The sequence below is a fragment of the Salminus brasiliensis genome, chromosome 1, assembly GCF_030463535.1.
Source record: "Salminus brasiliensis chromosome 1, fSalBra1.hap2, whole genome shotgun sequence".
Classification (NCBI taxonomy): Eukaryota; Metazoa; Chordata; class Actinopteri; order Characiformes; family Bryconidae; genus Salminus; species Salminus brasiliensis.
In genome coordinates, this window is record NC_132878.1 from 62,923,231 (window position 1) to 62,942,345 (window position 19,115).

A 19,115-nucleotide genomic window follows, 5' to 3' on the forward strand; every position below is an offset into this window, starting at 1 on the left:
ATTTCAATGCTACTGATATTTTCGGTATCAGTGGTGTGTTGTTCTTGTAAATGATACTTCCCATGCTTTGTACTTCAGTTATAAACAGATTCGCAGCCCTGCAGCAGCTGGAAATATCTTTGGTTTTGGCCTCAGTAAGACTAAAAAGCTATATTTAAATGAGAGGGTTGCTAAGGCTAAATCTCAAATAGATTCTTACTCCCTTTATAGTGCACCATTTAAGCCATAAAACTGTGGTTTGTTCACACAAAGAGTGTAAAGCAACAATATGTAGCCTTTTTCAGCTTTAAAATCATTCTGATGCTCAACTTCTGTATCTCTCAGCTTGTCCAGAAATACATCTGTCCTTTAGGGGTGGCTGATGTCACTGGCCCCACCCTACACTTCCTAACTGTAGGGGGGAGCTGGTAAACCTAAGGCTAAATATGAAAAGCTTTTTATTATACATATAATACTTAATTTGGGAAGCTGGCATAATTTAAAACTAAGGATGGTGTGAAGGGTAAACTTGGAAAACGACATAAAAATTTATTGCGCTATCATGTTATTACTAATAGAAAACAGATACTCATGGGTGCCCTTACAGGTATCAGCCCATGAGTATCATCCCACCCACACACACATACACACACCCACACATTCACACACACACACACACAGGCCTGCTGTTTGCTCTGACTGATAAAAAACCTGAGCTAGTTGGACGCACCCACAGCAGCAACAGCAGCAACAGCAGCAACAGCAGAACTCTTTCAGCTATTTAAGGAGCAGTTTGTACTTAAATGCAAATACACACACAGAATGTTTATCTGCAGCAGTGTGGCAGATCTCAGCTTCATTAACTTCATTTTATCTTTTGAAATGCCTGTCCTTCCATGTAAAACACCATGATCGTGCTATAAGTGACGCAGTCATGATAAAGAAATATATTACTGAATTATACATACAATTGTACCGACAGACACTGAGCTATAGAAGGGTACTGCCATTCTGGCCCTAATGAACACATTCAGTGTCATGTGACTTCACCCCCAACCTCTATCTAAATGCTCTATCAATCTTCTTTTTCAACATCTGGCTTGGGGTGCGACCAAAGGCGCACGTCCAACATGTTCATCACATGCTCCTGTGCAAAACTACCCTGAAATCCATGCAAATCCACGCAAATAAAATTAATCTCCAACTATTATATATGTGTATTACATATTACAGCATATTACATTTTAACATGGCTAAAAATCATGCGCTGAAGGTGGAAAGAAAGACCACAGCAAAGATTAGCAGAATTAATGAACCTAAGCTTGTGGTTTTTGTTTGCTAAACCTAAGCTCTTATTTTGTTTGTTTATTTTTTCATAGCCGTTTCTGGCACCAGCACTCAAAATACATTCAAACTATTGTTGGAGTGCAGATTGGACCGAAAATGGTTTAAGCTCTGTTCAAGCCAGACAAAATGTAAAATGCAGTTTAATTTGCAAAATGAGAAGAGCATAATGCTTCATTCAAAGTACTGCTCATTAACAGTGCTCTAAAAAATAGGGAGGGGGATTCTGACAAACTCTAGGACAAGAAATCTATTATTTTCTGAGTGATGATAATCGTTGTTACATTGTTACAAAGACAAATGAGAGTTCATATTCTCTGTAATTAAAATTCAGAGTTTCTCCTCAGAGCCTGACATGACAAAGACAAAAGGGAAGGAGCGGGGAGGGGGTAACTACTGCAGCTGGTGTGAGACTGATTTAGTGAATATTCCTTCTATTTTAGACCGTCTTAATGCATCAGAATGTCTGACTGTCTGATTTAATCAATCCTCTTGCTGTATACGAAAGTCTGTTTTAGTAAACCTTGCTATATTATCATTTCTGTTTATGAAAGCATTGCTAATTTAGAATGTTTGACTCTGTGAATCATGCTATTTTACTAAATCTGATTCAGTGAATGTTGTTGTATTAGAATGTCTAATTTAATGAATTGCGTGACAAAATGTGCAGATGTGTTCTTATTTTCACTTAACAATACATGTCATTCGACATGGGTGCTTAAAACTTGCATATCACTATAGTGACATTCACAAAATCAATAAAATAATATATTATATATAATAGCAGTATTCACTAAAAACAGAATAATGTAGCAATATACACTAAATCAGATATTATAATATAGCAATATTTACAAAATCAGACATTATAATATAGCAATATACACTAAATCAGAGTATACATTATAACAACATTTACTAAATGACACTTTATTATAGCAACATTCACTTGCTATATTATACTGTCTGATTTAGTGAATTTTGTTATGCTATAAAGTCTAGTTTAGTGTGTATTGCTATATTACAGTTACTGGTTTAGTAAATATAATAGTGAATGTTGCTATAATATAAAGTCTGATTTGGATTATATTGCTATATTATAGAGTGCTATAATTGTCTTATACTGAATATTGGTATATTGTCATTTTACATGGTCTGATTTAGTGAATATTGCTATTTTATACTGTGATTTAGCAGATGTTTTGTTACAGTGTCTGATTTAGAGTATGTTGCTATAATGTAATGTCTGATTTAGTGTATATTGATATTACATTGTCTGATTTAATATAGTTTTATATATATATATATATATATATATATATATATATATATATATATATATATATATATATATATAATGTGTGTGTGTGTGTGTGTGTATATGTCATAAATGTAAGGAATATTTCCATTTTAGAATGTCTCAAGTTGTGTAAATAATTTTGTGTTGTTCTGAAGACGTCATCATGGTTGTGTCCTGCAGAGGAGATTCTTTCACATCCTCAGGCTTTTTAGCAGATTAGCCACGTTTCTCTATACCTCTCTCTGTCTCTTATGCTCTCTTTCTTCCTCTCTGCCTGGCAAACTCTCATCCAATCTTTCTCACTCTTTCTGACATACCCCTTAACCCTAGCTCATCCTCTGTCTTTAACACTTTCCATTCTGCTTTTTCAGTCTCATTTCCCCACACCAACCTTCTTACACCATCCATTTAGCATTTGGAATAATACTTTCAAACTTTCTTCTCAATAATTACATTTTCACATTCATAAAAAGTTTTGTTTTTTTTAGCAGCTTAATAGACAATAGACTTTTTTGTGCCTTCATCTCATCCGAAAAACAAACAGCTGAGAGCTATTAGGAGCATAGTATGGTCCCACTTAATATTAAGTGGCTTTAATAACTGTAGTGAGTTATACATAAATAATATACTGTTATAAACTGTTACAATTTGTGGAAAAGCATATGTGAATCAAGTTCAATTTAGAATTTTGTAATTATATTTTGTTATGTCAATAACTGTAACACCATGTTCTTTTTGATATGGCTATGTACAGTGGGGGGAAAAAAGTATTTAGTCAGTCACCAATTGTGCAAGTTCTCCCACTTAAAAAATGAGAGAGGCCTGTAATTGACATCATATGTAGACCTCAACTATGAGAGACAAAATGAGAAAAAAAAATCAGAAAATCACATTGTCTGATTTTTAAAGAATTTATTTGCAAATAATGGTGGAAAATAAGTATTTGGTCACCTACAAACAAGCAAGATCTCTGGCTGTCACAGAGCTGTAACTTCTTCTTTAAGAGGCTTCTCTGTCCTCCACTCATTACCTGTATTAATGGCACCTGTTTGAACTCGTTAACAGTATAAAAGACACCTGCCCACAACCTCAAACAGTCACACTCCAAACTCCACTATGGTGAAGACCAAAGAGCTGTCGAAGGACACCTGCACCAGGCTGGGAAGACTGAATCTGCAATAGGCAAGCAGCTTGGTGTGAAGAATTCTACTGTGGGAGCAATAATCAGAAAATGGGAGACCTACAAGACCACTGCTAATCTCCCTCGATCAGGGGCTCCACGCAAGATCTCAGCCCGTGGGGCCAAAATGACCACAAGAACGGTAGGCAAAAAATCCCAGAACCACATGGGGGGACCTAGTGAATGACCTGCAGAAAGCTGGGACCAACGTTACAAAGGCAGTAACACACTACGCCACCAGGGACTCAGATCTTGCAGTGCCAGACGTGTTCCCCTGCTTAAGCCCGTACATATCCGGGCGCGTCTGAAGTTTGCTAGAGAGCATTTGGATGTTCCGGAAGAGTATTGGGAGAATGTCTTATGGTCAGATGAAACCAAAGTAGAACTGTTTGGTACAAACGCAACTCGTGTTTGGAGGAGAGTGAATGCTGAGTTGCATCCAAAGAACACCATACCAACTGTGAAGCATGGGGGTGGCAACATCATGCTTTGGGGCTGTTTCTCTGCAAAGGGACTAGGACGACTGGTCCGTGTACATGAAAGAATGAATGGGGTCATGTATTGTGAGATTTTGAGTGCAAACCTCCTTCCATCAGCAAGGGCACTGAATATGAAACGTGGCTGGGTCTTTCAGCATGACAATGATCCCAAGCACACTGCCAAGGCAACAAAGGAGTGGCTTCATAAGAAGCATTTCAAGGTCCTGGAGTGGCCTAGCCAGGCTCCAGATCTCAACCCCATAGAAAACCTTTGGAGGGAGCCGACAGCCCCAAAACATCACTGCTCTAGAGGAGATCTGCATGGAGGAATGGGTCAACATACCAGCAACAGTGTGTTCCAACCTTGTGAAGACTTACAGAAAACGTTTGACCTCTGTCATTGCCAACAAAGGATATATAACAAAGTATTGAGATGAACTTTTGTTATTGACCAAATACTTATTTTCCACCATTATTTGCAAATAAATTCACATAAACAATGTATTTAATTTCTGAATTCTTTTTTCTCATTTTGTCTCTCATAGTTGAGGTCTACCTATGATGTCAATTATGACAATTATGTCTCATCTTTTTAAGTGGGATGTTATTTTACATTTACAAAAGCTATTACAAGGATTGTAAACGTGTAAGTTTTAAGGTATTAGAGATACTTAATATAAAACGGGACAGTAATTTTCTTTGTATTGAAGACTGACCTTGCTGTTCATTCACCTGATGTTGTTGATTTGTATGCTCCACTGGGGGTCATTCACACTACACAAAAGTCACTCACCAACATAAAAGTGAACTGTCAATCCAGAATGATACGATTTGAGCCAAAAACTGAGCGTTGAGGCTTTTAATGTGAACTTAGCCTTTAATTCCTCACTGTCATAACCACATTACTAGCATATTAATGTCATAGTAGTTACTGAATAATGTATAGCACTTAATGAGTCATTAACTGCAGTCCAGATAACAAGTCCTAACATTAAAACTGAATAAGAAAAGATACAGAGGACCAAATACTATTATTCCAAAAACATCTGTGACAGAAAACGCACACACACAGAATTGTGAAGGACGATGCTGCAACCACTGACCCCAAATTAGCACTGTATTTGCAGCATAATGTGAGCCCTGTGCAGCGTCAGTGTGCATATGCAGCAGTGCTTAGTCACTGCTTAGACATGATTAATAATTATATTTGCCTCACAGACAGCAAGTATAAGTGGGTTTGCAAAGCAATATGCAGCCACAACTTCACAACACATCTACAAACTCCCACAAACTCCTATTCTTACATGCAATTAAGATACCATTTGTTCTTCTTTGCCCTTGTTGGTTTCTGCGCTATTTCCAATGCAGGGTTCTGCTGTGTCATCCTCCAGCACGGCAGTGAGGTCACCTTAAAAGAAAGCATGCATAAGCACCCACCCTGCAGCCGCTGCATTTCATTGGCGATCTCCCTGGCTGAGCGGCTGTAGTGCCTGGCCGATGCCATCCTGCTGGTCCAGAGCACCTGAGTCCTGTGGTTTAATCCATGCTTTTGACATCAGCTGGAAGGTGATGCTTTTGCAAGGGCATTCTGATGGAGGCCTGCAGAAAAAAAAAACCTGTGCGCTTTCCTTGCTCTTCAGAACAAGTTGTACATTCAGCAGCCTCTCCCCTCTCTCTCTCTCTCTCTCTCTCTCTCTCTCTCTCTCTCTCCCTCACATACGCACACATGCGCACACACACACACACACACCCAGCCCTTTAAGCTCTGGCACTAGCTGCCACTGCCACCTGCTGTCCAATCACAGTGCAGCTTTTAAAAGGTAGCACATAAGCCTCCTGACCAATCATGAAGCTGGAGTTTGTATATGCTGTTTTCATATTTGTCATGAACGTTTTTTGTTGAGGTAAGGGTTAGGGTCAGGCCTAAGCAAAACATTTATGGTACTTTTTAACACATTATATAGACAGTATTTTACACATATTACCTATTAGTACTTACATACATATATCTTTGTAGAGTATCTGTTCATCTAACATTTGTTCTGGGAAGGCTTAACAAGAGACGTTGGAACATTGCTGTGAGAATTTGCCTGCATTCAGCCACCAAAAGCATTAGTGAGGTTGGATGATGGCTAGTTATGAATCACAAACTCCACTCCAGCTCATTCCAAAGATATGGGATAAAATTCCATCACTCCAAAGAATGAAGGTTCAACATTTCCATAGCCCCTCAAGCTGATTATTGGAATTGGGTATGGTGATTGTTGGCTAATAAGTGGCTGCTCCAGAGTGTCCCATTCTACTGGCAATGCTTTTCTGTGGACATTATACAGATAGTCCAATATGAACCAAATTAGAACCAGAACCAGATTAAGCCCAAGTCCTCGACTGAATAGTATATACTAGGAATATTGAAATACCATTGGCATGTCAATGAAGTCCAAGACTAAGTTTAATTTCTGACTCAAAAAACAAACATCTAAATTATGAACAGGTAATATTATATTTCCAGCAGTTGAACATAAGACCATGAAGATGGACCTTCAAAGTAAAAGGTGGAGGCAGGGGGGGATTTACTGCACCCCACTTGCTCTGCTCTAAAGCCCAGTCCCAACATCCATATCTTGTTTACACACACATGCGCAAAGGGCGAGGGACTATAGATTGTGTGAAGTAAGAGCTCCGCTTCCTTCCACAGACTGCTGACTGCGCCACTTTCCATCAGCAATGTGACCTCCAGCACAATGTGAGGCCTACTGGATGGACGAAGAGGGGGAGGGAGGAAAGAGAATTTGTGTGTGTATGTGAGAGAGAGCGGGAGAGAGCGAGAGATGAGAGGGGAGAGAGAGTAAGTGAGACATTAAAAATAAGTAAATAAACAGAAAGAAAGGACAGATAGATAATGGGGGAGAAAGATGGAAAAGGAGAGAGTTAGTACAGATACACGGACGCAGAGAGCGAGGGAAGATGGAACAGAGAGAGAGAGAGAGAGAGAGAGGCTGTGTTGCTGTGGGTATTGAAAACCTGGCTGAATCTTATCTGCACACCCAGGGCTTCACTTTCACTAAGGCAAAGCCTTTTGGAACAGGCTTCATCAGCATAATTCTGAAAAGCTCATTAGGCTCCCGACCGCAGAGCACCAACAACACTCCCACACCTTCAGTCATAACATGCTTGCCAATATGGTCAATACAGCGAAGCATTACGCAGTACGTTCTGTTTTGAACGGGTCCATTATTTTATAAACTACTTTATTAAAACCCACCCTAATGGCATATTGTACAGTTAAAGACTTGAGGGATTTGATTTAGTTGATTTTTGAATCAGTAGAGTTTTAATTTTAGAGCTTTGATTTTGTAGTTTTGGTTTAGTATAGGTTTCTTTTTGCACTGTTCATTCAGTTCAATTCAAGTTTTAATTTATTAGACATTTCATTAAGTGGAACTTTAATTCAGTTGAGTTCAGATTTAGTAGACTTGATTAAATAGAGCTTTAATTTAGTACAGCTTTGATTTAATAGAATTTTGATTTACTAGAGCTTTGATTCAGTTTTGATTTACTACTTTTGATTCAGTAGTTTAGACTAGACTTGGATTCAGTAGAGTGTTCATTTAGTAGATTGTCAACTCAGTAGAGCTTAGTAGATAGTAGTGGTTTAGCTGACTTGGTTAATTGTAAATACAGCTATTATTTTAATGGTCATGGCATGTGTACAAGTATTACTATAATAATAAGGTTGGCATTTTAGGATTTAGTTATGTCTGTTGCCAAATAAACTGGGGCAGAAGACAATACTGTTATTGACTTGAATTGTTCCTTTCTTATACTTATTATACTTAATAAATCAGCATAACTGAGTAAAACTAAAAGTAAAAATGCAGAGTGTTGCCAGGTTTTATTGATAAGTGTTGGTCAATGCAACCTTGTTGATTTATGCATATATACTTCAAGGCTATATCTATTTGCATTTTGGGCTTGTCTTTCACCCTTGTTATACTCACCACCAGTGTTGTCTTTCCCTGCTGTCTTTCCGTCCTTATCATGTACAGTTTCTCTGTAATTTGGTTGATTAGAGTGGGTCTCTGCTGACTGGACATTACAGTGATTAGTTTTTGCTTTCAGAATGAATCCATAAGCATTTGGCATGATTATGAAAAATAGATTACCTCTATTGTGATACGTTTAAACCAATCTAGAAAAGTAACAAGTTTTTTAACAAACATTACTAAGTAAGTTGAAATGTGAACCACTTGGAGTAAAATATGATTGACATGATGTTCTTATTCTAAAAATAAAATATATATAAAAAAGGACATTTAACTGTATGTATTTCTTTCTACAAATGAATCGGGCAAAGTTCAGGTCAATAATGAACAGTTACCACAAAGAGTTTTTATTTTTTACCTTATTTTTTACCTAAAGACTGTTATCTACTGATATAACGCTATTAAACCACCATTAATCCACTGGCTATTCTCTTGAACATCCATAGTGCCATCTACTGTTCAGAACAAGTAATGCAATTTTATTATTACTTTAGAAGTGACTGTGTATATTGTGCACCACAGGAGGAACACAGTAGCAGGATAGGGACAGAGTGTATTAATGATCTGATGAGTTGAGACAGGTATATCAAACCAAGGAAATCACTCAAATGTGTGATGCAGAGTTTAAGTGGGGCTGGAATGCATTGATTTGAATTGATTTGGCTTTCTTGATAAAGTAGGCCTATTATCTTTAGCTAAAATTATCTAGCATTTGGACAATGCTCCCCTATCTATCTATGGAATACATACTAAAGCAATTACTAAAGTTCCTTTTATAAACTAAATTATCAGGTTAATAATACTTTTGTATCAAGTTGGTAGCATCTGCACTCATACTAGTGCTACACACTACCATGCTACTTCCATGTCTTTGTCACTGCTGTGCAACATATAGTCCATTCCTTGCCATTTCTGCCTAGAACGACTCAAAAAAGATCTGGTCAGCTTTTGTCTTATTGGCACTCCTTTCCACTGATGGCTAGAAATCAGATAAAGTAGATATAAGACTTTGTAGATGGGCTACACCCAGTAATTGTAAACCTACAAAGCCTGATAGGTGTTTCTGATAAAACAGCAAATAAGTGTAGATACTAAGTACATGTGGCCACCCCGGTCAACATTTCTGTTCTCAAATCCTGTTTGTGGGATTTATGCCCTTTATTCCTTGGAAAAGGCTTCTAGATCTGTGAGATTCTTGGTATTCTTGAAGTTCTGTTTTGACTACATCAGTCCACAATACTTGTTTTCAAAATGCATCAGGTGTTTAGATGTTCCTTTGGCACTGATATTTGTGGTAAGGACACATGATACGGTTTACAAATAAGGTTTTCTTCTGATGAGCAGTTCCAGATCTCAACTTGACCACCGTTTTTCCTGTTAACTGCCATTTCTCAATTATATTACTGAGGAAACAAATTTGCAAATTCTTATAGCCTGTTTCTGCCTTTTTTCTACTCACTTGGCTATTCAGAGTAACAGGGTAACACTTTATCCAGGGATGCCCAAACTTTTGTATGCCACTGTAGGTGCACCTCATACACTGGCAGTTCAGTGTGCATAATACGATTCCTCGACTCCTTTAAATATTGTATTCTACTATTCTATAGGATATATACTATGTACTATTTAATCATTATTATTAGGAAAGCACATTAAATTCTTAATTTACCAACAAAGCCAAGCTTCATCAATAATAACACGTGAAATACCACTATGCAACACAAATATGATCAAATGTGGAGGATTTTCCCACAGTTCATCACCGGGCCTACGTGACCATACTGCATATTGTTATGTATGTTTGTGTACAAGTACTTGATTATGCTGCTCCAAATCAGACACAATGAGGAATGTAAGAGAGCTCCTGCCGCTGCCTGGCTCCTCCACTCCACCACACAGCACAACAATGAGAGGAAATATCTGCCGAGCCCCATCCCTCCCCACCCAGAGTAGCCACTGTGTCCCAAATCACTACACTGTCCACTACACTAACTACACTGAAGTCGCCTACACTAAAGCCTCTGAGCGCCCGGGCCCAAGGGGAAGGTTGCTGTGGAGGAACATTGTTCATTTGGGACAAAGTCTTTCTTGTTCTTTTGGATCATTGTTTGTGTCGTAGCTGTGTAAAGTTAAGCTGGCCTGGTCAAAAAGCTGGCAACTTTATGTGGAAAAACTGAGCCGCTATCAGGCACACAAAGCAGAGGCCTGAAACGTAAGGACTGATTCAGACTGATTTGATCTGAAAATAACAGATACAAGTTCTTTTTAGATCCATTGGCCCCAATTTGGAGATGTATTCACTGTTCCAGATGAACACAGACTGGATATGTTTATCTAGAACAGCACATTTCGCGCCATACCACTCTAAATGACTTTGTTTGTATCTTAACCATTTAATTCAATTTAATTGAATTCTCCTTTATTGTAAATGAGATGTTCCAGTTTTAAGAACCTAGATTCAACATCACATCAATGTTCTATGCCAATTCATTCAAAACATCTGTTTTATAGATTTTGAGAGGTTCGATTAGGTATTTTGTATATACAGCTCTGGAAAAAATGAAGAGACCTACATTATGAAGGCCCTACATTATCATTATTATTTTACTATTTATAGGGAAATTGTTTAAGGAAATTAACATTTGCATTGTATTTCATAAACCATAAACATTTCCCCTAAATTCCCCTTAAAAATATTTCTATTTAGAGCATTTATTTGCAGAAATGACAACTGCTAAAACCTGTTCAAATAATGCAAATAAATGATTATAATATTATAATGCAAAGATGTTATTATTTAATGTTCAACTACACAGTACTAATATTTGAATTTTGAGAGCATTCAAAATCACTATGGTGAAATAACCTTGACTGCCAATCACAGCTTTTATTTTTTGGCAGGCTCTCCACTAGTCTTTCACATTGCTGTTGGATGACTTTATGCCATTCTTAGTTTGCAAATTCAGGAAACTCAGCTTTGTTTGATTTAACACCGGGAATAAAATGGCTGCCACTCACGTAGAGATGCAAATAAAAAAAAAAACAAATCAGTAGTCTCTTAATTCTTTCCAGAGCAACATGTGCTGTTTTTAATAAACATTAGATCTTGGTATAAAACTCAAGCTTTAATCTATAATCCTTGTTTTTATCCTGACTTAGACTTACTATTCACAGCGTGCCTCACATCTCTTCTGCATTTCTGTTCCTTTCCAAAAGTTCCTGCCAATTCTGCAGTGGTCCAAACTGTGGTCAAACATGGAAAATGTACATGATTGTTCATACAAACTGTCTAACCGGCCATTGTATTGTTTTAATTGTTTACATTTTAGTGTGGTTTATGTGGTAGTTTATTTCCTAAAATATGTAAATATAAGTCAGAGTTGTGGGAGGCACTGGAAGATTTTAACCCCTCATTTTTAAACAAAGAAAATCAATTCAAAGCAATATAATTGTGGTCAAATTGGTATATTTGGCATTTTGTGAGCCTGTATGAACCCCAAATTATAATCCTGCATGGAAGACTGCATGAATCCTTCATTTTCCCCTTAATATTATTAAAATAAGCCGTTGTGATGACGCAAACAAGCCAGTAATATTGCTTTTTTTTTTTTTAGCCTACCATAAAGAAAAAGCTGCCCTGTTTTATTCTGAGATAAAATAACAGGGTGGTAAATAGGCATTTTCACATCAACCAAACTATCTATTCACAACAATTTTGGTAGTGATTATCCTGAATTATCCTGTGTCAAGGCCACTCGCAGCTACACGAAGAACAGCACTGATTCTGATGACCGTCCTTGTGGTGGTAGTGGTGGTGGTGAGGGGGGTGGTAGGAGAGAGTAAAGACTTTGGGGGGACATAGTGTATGTCTGTGATGAACTCACCAAGGAGAACTGGTGATGAGGAAGTGATTACACCACCAATCCCCTCCTCTCCTCTTCTTCTGTCCCCTTCCCTCCATCCCACAGGAACCCTGCAGCCAACAGATAAGCACAGCCCGCTGCTAATTTTACACAGGAAACACAGGAAACGTGACAGTGAAGTTTTCCTCTCTGACAAACAGAGCAAGGCCAGCCTTGGAGGAGATCCTGTGTCTCTCTGGGCTGGACAGAGCAGAGAGAGAGGGAGTGTAGGGAGAGTGAGGGAAAAAGATACATGCACCCAGAGACGGAGCGAAAGACAGAAGCAGTCAGAAGGAGGAATAAGGAAGAGGAGTGAGGGAGCTGAAGGACACTGTGTGAATGTATTTCGAGCGCCTCTCCCTTCTGCTGTGTGTGTGTGCGCATGTGTGTATGTGTGGACGGAGTGATGGCCGATAACAGCACTCATCCCATTCTGGAAATACTGCAGTCCTTCGGCTTGAGTAAGATACTTTACTGACCTCTCTCTCTCTCTTTCTCTCTCTGATGTTTGTTTGTTGTTGGTGTATTTGTTGTTTGTTTCTCTGACTCTCTTTCTCTCTCTCTCTCTCTCTCTCTCTCTCTCTCTCTCTCTCTCTCTCTCTCTTTCTGTCTCTCTTTCCCTTTTCAAATTCTCCATCTGTGTGTTCTCTATCAGATATCCCCCTCATTCTTTTTACTTTTTTCCTACTGTGTTTATTCCTCCCTTACAGCCCCCCCCCCCCCCCCCCTTGTTGATTATCCAGACCAGAGAGGAGTTAAAGATGTGTCTGTGCACCAGATTTTATAGTGGATAAGAAAACAGTAGCAGCTGAGTGTTTTTTTTTCTAGAGTGACCTGCAAAAACACTACAGAGCTTTTTTCCACTCTGTCTCTCCAAATGCCATTTCCAGATGATCACAGCCCTCTAGTCTGCGGTTCCTAGCAGAATACAGAATATTCAGAGTGCAGAGAAATGCGGATAGTTACCCTCATTGCTCTACATTTTTCTACAAGCATTCAGCCAAAGTTAAAAAAAAGGAAAAGAAACTCACTCGATTGACAGGATCCCTGTAAATGCTTTGTGTTGATACTTATCTTGCCTTTAACTAATTAAATTTGTCATAATTGTCACCTAACACTCTCTCTACCCCTGACCTTATCCTCAAGGCAAAGCCTCATTCTCAAGCTTACTTTAAAACAGTTTGTATGGACCTGTTGGCAAACAGATTAGGGCCTGACTATTTGTCAAGATCAGCAAAAGTCTCACCAACAGCACAGCACCTATTATTTGCTTCTTAATGTTGATTTATTCTTTAGTAAACAGTAAACCTGTTCTTATAGCCCTCAACAGCTATTGTATTTACTTTCAATTATGAGATTGTAGTGCCCTCAAACATTTGAAGGCATGTTTGAATTCCACTTTACCATTCAGACGCTCAGAGAAAGAAATGACAGACATACTCAAATAAAACATAAATAGGGAGTCATTGCTGTCACGGCCGTAACTCCAAAATGATCTACAGTGTTCTAATGTCTTAAAGTCTTACAAAGATATAATCGCTGCTGTAATCAAAGTAAAAGGGAGTTTTCAACATGTTATAGTGATGATAAGCTTGTTACTATTCTCCTGGTTTCACACCTCCAGTATTTTTGTTGTGTGGCATGGTAACCTCTTTAGCCCAACATGTCAACTATATTTCCCTTAGTTAAATAAACATTTAACTAAGGGAAATGGGCCTCGATAAATTCTAATTCTAGGCTGATGGGCTGAAAAGCTCTAATAATCTAGTCACACTAAATATAGATTTTTTTGATCTTTGAAAATAGATCAGTGGTGGGTTGTTTGGGTGAATTTAACTTTAAAGTCAGTTCAGAATAAAAAAAAAAACAGTAGACATAACACAATTGAATAACATTCACCTTAGCTCAAATTATGCCGAAAAATGATGTCTGTAGTATTAAAGCTATGTTATTTCAGGAAGTGCAGTGTGGTAATAATCAGGTAAAATGAAAACCCAAAGTAACATGCACTTAGACCACTTTCACCTGCTGACACATTCCATCTGGCATGGGGTAGAATTACCCTGTCTCCATATTAACACTGTTGGCTAGCTCTAAACTACACCAGGGCGAAGTTCTGTGGGTTGAATGCCTCAGCAGACGTGTTCAACACAACAGGAAGCTTTCTCAAAATTTAAACTATTTTTATTGCAGCTGAAGGAAAGCACACTGTGCCTTCTATCGTCAAACTATGAGTGGTGCCGACTAACAAAGCATCAAGGCACAATACTCACATTCCTAAATTACCCCTCACACGTTCCACCCTGATGATCTATCAGAACAGGATAGGTGGAGATACTGGTAGAAATAAACCCTGCTGACCTTTAGTGGGGAGAATGTGAGCAATAGAAATGAGACATTAGCTGAGGCAGTTTAATGACAATGGAGAACGGAAAACAGACACTTTACGTGTAGTATGATTTTAATAGACTGAGTCTAACAATGGTGTTTATTTAAGTGGCAAAAATAATGTGTTCTACACACCATTCTACACTGTGACCAAAACAGATCTCTGCTCCCTCATTAGTACTGTGCTATATAGGGAGAGACTATTTTGTTCACTAAGTAGCAGTAGAATCACACTAACTGAACTCTGAATTAAAGTTATTAACAGCATTGTGTTGTTAATGGAATAATATTATGATATAATAATGAATGACTATTATGTTGCTTTGAAACACAAGCCTACCATTAATAAACAACATAGGAAAATATCTCAAATTCATGGTGTTCAGTGGCTGTAACTATCATTTGCTTATATGATTAAAAGTCTACTGCTTTGTTACATAGTAATGCTACCTTCCAATGTATTTTAACTAAAGACTCTTGAAGAAATCATTGCATTGTGACTGCTATATTTGCACTTTTATATATCGTTGCCGTCACCGAAAAAAACTTGTCCAAAATGGCAACAATACAGAAGAAGGAAACAACTTCTTAACTTTCACCTGAAAGTGAGTCACATTATAGCATTTCTATTGCTCCATTTATCATGAAACTTTGATACAATGTAAAGACCTACCTGACCTACCATTATGTCCAGGCAACACCATTATAAACAGGCAAATACAAGGTTTTTGTATGACAGTAATGATTCACAGCATTTATCTGACACATGTATACTTTGTCTTACATGTGAATCTTGTTACACAGGTAAGAGAATGTAATGTTTGAGAATCGAATCCTAGTTTGCCTTGGGGACTGTGGTGTTGTTACCCACTACGCTACACCAATCGCAAATATTAGCTTGAGCACAGTTTAATGCGTTGTTCAGTGCCCATATATTTATTGAATTGAGTTGCTGGTATTGAACAATGAAATGTAATGTTGCTAAACTCCTACTCTCTAGATACATACATCTGTTTGTTTGTATTAATTTTCTCTTTAAATGATTCATCAATCAGTCAATCATTTCTGCTGCTCCCTTCCTCACCTCAGGGGATCTGATCCTGGCCTTCTGTCTCTCCATGGTGGTTGGTTTGGTGCTGGGTGCTCTTGTTTATTTGACCCTGACCTGGATGTCTCGTCGACGGGCCTCAGCCACCATCACTCGCCTGCCCTCGCCTCGCTGTGCCGGTCGCTCCTCATCCTCCTCCTCCCCGCGTTCCCGCCTTGCATTCAGTCGCCACAGCAGTGCCTATGACCGCCGCAGCAACAACAGCCTGGCCAGTGCCGCCTTCTCCTTCCACCGTCAGACCTCATGCTCATCCCCCACAGGTGATCAGGCTGACCTGCTGGGCCGCAAGTCCAGCTTCAGGGCCTCCACATTCCACCCGCTGCTACAGTGCAGTCAGATCGCTAGGGAGGCTGAGGAGGGCAGCCAAGGCAGTCTGCCTCGCACCCCCACCCTCACCAATAACCCCACAGGCACCACGAGTTCCACCACCACAGTCAGCTCCATGGTCACCCCACCCAGAGCCAGGCCCAGACCGGACTCCTTTTGGGGAAACAGCGGCCTAAGGGGCATCCAGACCCCCCCGCCGGCCTATGAGAGCATCATACGGGCCTATCAGGAAACCTGCACTTGAGCCATGGCGATAGGGTGGCCTATGTAGGATGGAAATGTCTACAGTTAGAGAATGGAAAAGGACGTGATGACCTGAGATAGTAAAAAGGCCATAAAAGATGATGGAGATGACAGACCTAAAAGCCCCCTGGACATTTTGAATTAGATTTTGGAGGGCTTTACAATAAGATATAAGATACCAAACATGCCCAAAAGTAAATATCTGTGATACTCTTGTGAGAATGAAAACACCTTTTTTTATTACACAGCTATGGACGCAAATTGCTTGTCTTTTGTCCACAGTCTATAAAGAATAATAAAGAATTTAGTATACAATATATGTATTAAATAGCATACCTGTCAGCATGGTTATAGACAAAATAGATTTTCCTGCCATGTATAATGTTATAATGCTGTGTTTTTTTTATTCTAAGAAGAGTGCTTTAGATATTTACTTTTTTGGCAGAGTTTTCCCATGCTTAGTTCTTAGTCATATTTTTAGTGCTGTGTATATTTATGTACATGCGAAATAAGAGACTAAAGGCCACGGCCCACTGACCCACCATGCAGTCCACAAACAAAGTATGAATTGGGAAAAGAGCATTCTATAAACTGTGACATTCTAGAACGGTGTGAATGATGGGAGAACACTCCCAGTGAATACTGAGAGCGTTCCAGAACATTCTAGAGCACTGTTAAAGGGGACAAACATTCCAGAACAGTGTGAATATGGGAGTGCATTCTAGAACAGTGTGAATAATGGTAGAACAACATTCCAGAACTTTCTAGAACAGTGTGAAATGGGGTAGAACAGTGTACAGCAGTGTAATTGGGAAGAACATTCCAGAACTTTCTAGTTCTAATGGCGGTGCATTGTAGAGCTGTTGAGCTCAACATTGTAAAACAATGTGAATGAGGACTCTATAGAACACTAGAGAGTGCCAGCAGCACACACTCAGGTATGATACACCAAATTAATGTTGGTCTTTGTTGAAGAACGTTGGGTCAGTGTGCTCTGGCCTGAGCTTTGCAAAACACCTTCCATCACTGGAAGGATGAGTGAAACTTAAACTGGACATTATTTTATTATGGAGAAATAATTCTGAATGGTAGTTGTTCTTTGTCACAAAAGGGATATTATAGTAAATATAATGTGTGGTGAGCGATTCCTGACCCCAGTACTTTTATGTGGAGTCACTGTAGAATTGTTTCGTTCAATATGTTTATACCACATAATAAAGAACTGAACATTTTGTAGCACTATTAAATGTCCCTTTACTTTTTGAACGTTTTATCTGTCATAATGTATCTTATAATATAAGATGGATTATTAAACATCCTATGAGGCTGCTACAGTTCATGAAATGTCTTGATTGAGTGTGAATTTACTTACACCGTCATTTCTATATTAACTCCATTAATAAAGCTGAATGCACTAAACAGCACTTCAGACTGACAATGACCCAATGCATACTGTGAAAGCCACACAATGTTTACAGGCAAAATGTTCTGAATGTTCTGCAATGGGCAAGTTAATCTCCTGAGCCACACATTTCACTCACTGAAAGCAAAACTAGAAACACAAGCACATGCAGTAACTGAAGAGAGTAACAACTGCAGTGAACGCCTGATACAGCATCGTCTGAGAAGAAACCTCTGGTCTGGAAAGCTGCAAGTGGTTGTGGGCTGCAAAGAATTTTCAACCAAGTATTAAAAACTACAATTTAATTATGTTTCTTTGTCCATTTACTTTTGAACACTGAAATATGGGGAAACTATGTCCTAGAATTCTTGCTCCTGTACTGATGCAAATACCTTCAAAGCTGAACATTTCTGCTCATATTGTTTCATTTCAACTCCAATATGCTGTGGGAACCACCTAAAATAACAATAATAATCCAAATATGTCCAACAGATATTATGGATCTGACTGTAGATGTACATTTAGAAATTACAGTCTGTTGAAAAACAGAATTTCCTAGCCCTTTATGAAGGGCTATATAGATGACATCTAACACTGCAACAGAGGGACTGTGCTCTAAATCAGCTTTTACAAGGTAGAGTTTTCTAATAAAATGGCCAGGTTAGTGTGGAAACAATTCATGCACACATAACAGTGTGTAACAACATACAATGGGTGATACACACATCCTGACCTCTACTGATGTCCTTCACAACACTACCTAAATTTCCCTTTTCCTAGAGGAAGGAATTTCTTCACTGAGCTGGAATGTTTTTAACCTTGTGTACGTTGACCTCTAAGCAGCTGCAGAATGACATTAGTACAAACTACAAAATGACCGCAAGTTCAAATACACTATATGGAAAAATGTATTGGGACACCTGCTCATTCATTGTTTCTTCCAAAATTAAGGTATTACATAGTTTATCCTGCTTTGTTGGAGTCTCTGCCTCTACTGTCCTGGGAAGGCTTTCTACTAGATTTTGGAGCATTGCTGTGACGATTTGAAGGCATTCAGTAAAAAGGATGTTAGTGAGGTTAGGATGTTGGATGATTACCACACCAGCCCAACTTCCCAACTTAATCACAAAGGTATTGGATGGAGCACCATCACTCCAGATAACACAGTTTCTCTGCTCCACAGCTCAATGCTGGAGAGACTTGATACCACTTTAGCCCACTTTAGCCTATGCCTTTCATTAGGCATGGTGCCAATAATTTTCTACAAGGCCCAGGCTAGCTATGTGAGTGTGCATTTGCACACCTGTGTCAGCAATGTGTGCAACTTAAAGTATCTGAATGCATTCATTAGAAAGGTGTATCAACAAACATTTGGGCATATAGTGTACTTAACCCTGTGAGGATTCATGATGGGCTT

The 19,115-nt window shown here is 38.7% G+C and overlaps 2 protein-coding genes across 2 annotated transcripts in view; one reads left to right on the forward strand and one right to left on the reverse strand.

Moving 5' to 3' along the window:
• syne1a (spectrin repeat containing, nuclear envelope 1a) overlaps window positions 1-5,948 on the reverse strand; it is a 165,590-nt gene extending 159,642 nt beyond the window's left edge. Inside the window, exon 1 of the mRNA XM_072685563.1 lies at window positions 5,720-5,948. Within this exon, the coding sequence (XP_072541664.1) occupies window positions 5,720-5,786 (67 nt within the window). The 5' untranslated portion in view covers window positions 5,787-5,948. The remainder of the gene's footprint in view (window positions 1-5,719) is intronic.
• Window positions 5,949-12,438: 6,490 nt separating this feature from the next.
• myct1a (myc target 1a) lies at window positions 12,439-17,628 on the forward strand. Its single transcript, XM_072656327.1, has 2 exons — window positions 12,439-12,691; window positions 15,708-17,628. The coding sequence occupies exons 1-2, from the start codon at window positions 12,613-12,615 to the stop codon at window positions 16,295-16,297; spliced, it is 669 nt and encodes a 222-aa protein (XP_072512428.1). The 5' UTR covers window positions 12,439-12,612; the 3' UTR covers window positions 16,298-17,628.
• The last annotated feature ends 1,487 nt before the right edge of the window (window positions 17,629-19,115 follow it).